The sequence below is a fragment of the Penaeus japonicus genome, unplaced genomic scaffold, assembly GCF_977035675.1.
Source record: "Penaeus japonicus unplaced genomic scaffold, GWHDUDI00000001_assembly GWHDUDI00000023, whole genome shotgun sequence".
NCBI lineage: Eukaryota > Metazoa > Arthropoda > Malacostraca > Decapoda > Penaeidae > Penaeus > Penaeus japonicus.
Genome location: NW_028234425.1, coordinates 31,580,501 through 31,585,500, shown reverse-complemented (window position 1 = coordinate 31,585,500; position 5,000 = coordinate 31,580,501). Strand labels below are relative to the sequence as shown.

At 47.0% G+C, this 5,000-nt stretch overlaps 1 protein-coding gene across 1 annotated transcript in view; it reads left to right on the top strand.

Moving 5' to 3' along the window:
• The first annotated feature begins 1,536 nt into the window (after nucleotides 1–1,536).
• Miga (mitoguardin) overlaps nucleotides 1,537–5,000 on the top strand; it is a 38,921-nt gene continuing 35,457 nt past the window's right edge. The window contains exon 1 of the mRNA XM_043027788.2: nucleotides 1,537–1,677. Coding sequence (XP_042883722.1) covers nucleotides 1,647–1,677 — 31 coding nt within the window. The 5' untranslated portion in view covers nucleotides 1,537–1,646. The remainder of the gene's footprint in view (nucleotides 1,678–5,000) is intronic.

Here is a 5,000-nt window from a genome sequence, read left to right as displayed (position 1 = left end):
CAATTTTACATACATTTTAACACAACTTTTAGCCACAAATTGTAAATATGCCAGAGTTCCAGCGCGTTAACGTATAACAATTCCAGTTAGCGGAACGTCGCTACTAATAGCGACTCCGGATAATATGTAAAATATAAGCGACAGTGTAATTAAGGGATGCAGCAGCAACAGGTAAACAGACTGCGTCATTATGCCACGTAAAGATGTCTTTTCAGCTAAATTACTCTTGAATATTCAGGCGCCGTGTTTACTGAGTGACGTGTGGACTCGGGCCCACCCAGGGAGGCCGAGTCAGGGAGAATTAATTGGTGTAGGGAAAGGGGACGTATCGAGGGGGGAGGGGGTCATGACTCTGGGAAGTCTCGGATTACACTTGTTGCTGGAGTGTGGGCAGCGGATACCCCTTTTACCTGCTCCTAGACACACAAATGTCACAGATACGCAAGCACGCACGAACACACGCACACGCGCTCAAAGAAAGCGAGATAGTTCACATTTAGCTGACCTATTTCTACATTCAGTTTTACTCTTTTTTTGAGCCTTTCTCACATGCATATAGCCTTCGAACCGCGACATCTTTTCCATGGAGTCTCACCCTTTGACTTTTTTTATCCTCGAGAGACATTTCACACATATTCCCAATAGGTTTGTTTCGGAGAGAGAGAAAGAAAGTATCCGTCCTTTCACACACACCCTTCCCCCTCCCCCCTCCCCCTTCCCCCTCCCCCTTAGAGGTTGTCGTAATCATAGCAGCTCGCTGGCGTCCCCGCTTGAACATTCTCATAAGCGCCGTAGACTGTCGCGCGCCCCCTTATTCTCTATTGTGTGGAGGTTGAGAGGAATCCAACCGCCTGTCCTCCACTCATTGTTCTTAGTGTGTGTGTGTGTGTGTGTGTGTGTGTGTGTGTGTGTGTGTGTGTGTGTGTGTGTGTGTGTGTGTGTGTGTGTGTGCTTTATCTTGTTCGGTTTATTATGACAAGAAATTCCTTTGGCATTTTAGCTCTTTATTTTACTTGGCCTTGCCGTGATCTAAACTTTCAGCCAGCAAATATTAAAGTAATCATCTATCAGCTGTTTACGTAGGAGCAATGTCTGTTATGAAATATTTTATTTCATGTCAACAAGGCAATAGTGTATTGTAACGTTTTAAAGCAGACAATAGAGTATAATCCCGCACAATTTTGTAACTTCTTGATAATCAGACATGAACTTTGGCATTTTGAGACGTGTGTATTCTATCCAAAATTGCTCAATGATAACTGTTGATTCATGATTCGCAAAACTTTTGTTCTTCGACCCATGAGCTGAATCCGCCCCCCGCCCCCCATCCCCCCTTAAAAATATGCAGTGTCCCATTCGCTCTTGCTGAAAAGAGAGAGAGAGAGAAGAAGATGATGAAGAAAAAGAAGAAGAAGAAAATGAACTCATATAGTAATATGACGAAGATCCAAGCGCTAATGAAGAAAGAGGAGGGAACGAGGGAACGCCGGCTGTAAGAGTAAGGACGTGTGACCTCACCTTCGTAATAGTCGGAATCAAGCGCTTGTGGTACCAGCACGTAATAGGGCACAGCTGTGTTTACGCTCTCAGGAACACGAGGAATCCTCCATGAATCTAACTCCCTTTCGACCCAAAGCAGTTGGGAGATGTTTGGTATAGCCCTTCTTCGAAAATACGGTAAGCACTGACATCAGGGTTACATAATATATGAGCGATGATGTGCCTCTATGTACACTTTCTCCGCGAAAGTGTACATCCAAAGCTGTAGGGAGAGATTTGATATCGCGTTTCCAAAGTACGGTAATCAAAGTGTTTATACTTAGTTCATAACGTTGACACTCTTCGATTTTAGCTTTCTCCGTCGTGTGCGATCAAAAAGTTTCCGAAGTAGTTTTGAGAACTTTCGGTATCGCAATTCGAAAGTACGCTAAGCAAGCACTGTACTCATGCATATTTACATCATTCACAAGGTCTGTGTGCTTATTTGTTGTACACTTTCTCCGCGAAGTAAGCTTAGTTGGTTTTACGTGTAATCCTATCTTACTCCGACCTTCTTCTGATACAAACCGCTTCTTCTTACTTATTTTCATGGTCGTCCAAGCTGTGGAAATACTTATAGAAATGGATTTGCATCATTATGTAAAGGATCGAAAAACTTTTATACCTTTACTGTATTACCATTGTTGTTCTTAACATTAGTATGACTTTTACAAACAATGCATTTGCTTATATAGACATTGACATCAATGTATCTCGGTTCTTTATTATAGGAAAATATTTGCGACAATTAAATTGAATGAAGTGGAAATCACTGCATTGATCCTTAGGTCTTGGGTTCGGCGATTCGACAGCGGCCCAGAACAGCTTTCTACATCTAGAAGACTCGCTGCGTTGTGGTTCTCTCTCTCTCTCTCCCTCCTTTCTCTCTCTCTCTCTCCTTTCTCTCTCTCTCTCTCTCCTTTCTCTCTCTCTCTCTCCTTTCTCCCTCTCTCTCTCCTTTCTCCCTCTCTCTCTCCTTTCTCCCTCTCTCTCTCCCTCCTTTCTCTCTCTCTCTCCCTCCTTTCTCTCTCTCTCTCTCTCTCTCTCTCTCTCTCTCTCTCTCTCTCTCTCTCTCTCTCTCTCTCTCTCTCTCTCTCTCTCTCTCTCTCTCTCACTCACTCACTTTCTCTTCCTTTCTGTCTCTTTTTCTCTTTCTCGTTATCCCTGGGCCAAGTGTGACCAACGTGTAACGGAAGCTTCCAGACCACAGACCACCTCATCGAAGACCACCCTCCCCTCCCCCTCCCCCCATCTCCATTACGATGTGATGTACTCGCCCGTTTCCTTCTCGCCCGACATGTACTGTGGGCTTATCCAGCAGCAAGGGGAGATGGTGGTGTGATAGCACATGTTCCCTGGATAATAGGGGTGCCACCTCCCCATTAGTTCCTGCCTAGTTGATGGCGAGTCGGGGAACGGGTGACACGCACAAACCGAGTGAGAAAAAATAATCTTTCTTGAGAGTACATGGTGGGTAAGGTAGGGAGTGAGGGGAGAGGTAGGGGTGGGGTGGGGGTGAAGGCAGCGGAGCCTTGTTAAGCCTGACATGAGTCTAGCTTGGGCTAAACGCCGGCGACACTTTTGAAGGGGAGGAGAGGGGGAGGGGGGGGATTCCGTCACTCAATCGGTTGTCTTCGTCACCTTCTCTAATATTTCTCTCTCCTTCCTCTTCATCCTTCTTTCTTCCCTTAACATTTTCCTCCCTCCCTTCATCTTTCCCTCTTGTTCTCCTCTTTCCCTCACTCTCCTTCCTCTCCTTCTCCCCTTCTCTTCCTATTCACCTCCCCCTCCCTTGCCCTCTCCTCCTTCTTCCTTCTTTCCTTCTTCCCTCCCTCCCTCCCTCCCTCTTCACCTTCATCTCCCTCTCCCTCTCCCTCCTTTTCTTTCCTTCCCTTCCCTTCCCCTTCGTCTCCCCTTCCTATTCAACTCTCCCTCCTCTCCATCTCTCCCTCCCCTTAAACACCCATCTACGCCCATGTTTACCCAAGAACAATAAAAAAATGTGCGGGAGACGCGGCGAAGGAGGGACCGTGTGTGTCAAGATGTCGCTGCCGAGTCACCATATTTTTTTCTTTTCGGCAACTTTTTAACCGTTTTGGCAATTAACAGAATTAATTAGTTCCGCGCCTTTAATTGGATGTGAATAAGACTGACGCTTTTGACTGGAGGGTTATGCGAAGGTGTTATCATGTTGTTGTTTATCTGCAACGTGCAATTAGTGGGATTTTTGTTCAGACTATGAGTAATAATGTGATTGGATAGTATCTGCATGAGCTTTATCAACACTGCCAGTTCATTATAGGTTCGTAATTCTGATATTCTAAATTAAGAGCATTATCAGGATCGTGTTTATCCAGGGCAGGATAGCCCGATAAAAGTATGCCATTATATGTTGCATAACGCCAGACACGCACACACTCAGGAATTTGGCTTTTAGCTCGTGCTTTGGAGTTGTCGTTGTTAATCCAGTCTTTTTCTTCTTTTCTGGAAAGTGCTAGAATGCCTTTAAGACACTTGTTCAGCTGAAGGAAATCACCGACGGGCAAATGGGTACACGGAACCCATTCGGCAGTCTTGGCAACGAGCGCGTGGACAGATGAAGTATCAGAGAGAGAGAGAGAGAGAGAGAGAGAGAGAGAGAGAGAGAGAGAGAGAGAGAGAGAGAGAGAGAGAGAGAGAGAGAGAGAGGAGCATTTCTCGAGCTAAAAGGCAAACTGAAGAGCGAGCGGCAACGCTTGGCTGCTTCTCGCGTCGTCGTATTTCACCCCAAAAACAGGTCATTAGCGACCTGCTGCGGAGCAGGCCGGGCTCCGTGACTCACGTGATTCCGGTACTTCGTTGAATTCTGTTACTCTCATTTCTCTCTCTCTCTCTCTCTCTCTCTCTCTCTCTCTCTCTCTCTCTCTCTCTCTCTCTCTCTCTCTCTCTCTCTCTCTCTCTCTCCCTCTCTCTCTCTCTCTCTCTCTCTCTCTCTCTCTCTCTCTCTCTTCTCTCTCTTCTCTCTCTTTCTCTCTCTTTCTCTCTCTCTCTCTCTCTCTCTCTCTCTCTCTCTCTCTCTCTCTCTCTCTCTCTCTCTCTCTCTCTCTCTCTCTCTCTCTCTCTCCCTCCCTCCCTCCCTCCCTCCCTCCCTCCCTCCCTCCCTCTCTCTCTCCTTTCCCCTTTCATTGTGTGCCACACTTGGACTTCCTTTACTTAGTCACTCACCCATTCCCTCTCCGTGCCCCTTCCCCCTCCCCCACTCCCCACTCCTCCCCAACGAGTGCCACACCTGGGCGAGTCTCAGAGCCGTCGACGCGGCCAGATCTTCGAACTCGTTATTCCGTGGTTTATTCTCCGCGGTGGTAATTCGAGCCCGTGCGAGGAACGCGAATAATGCGAGGCGTTCAGTCGTACACGGAGCCTTTGTTGTAGGAGAGGAGGGACACGGGTTAGGGTGGGTGGGTGGGGTGTGGGGGCGTTTT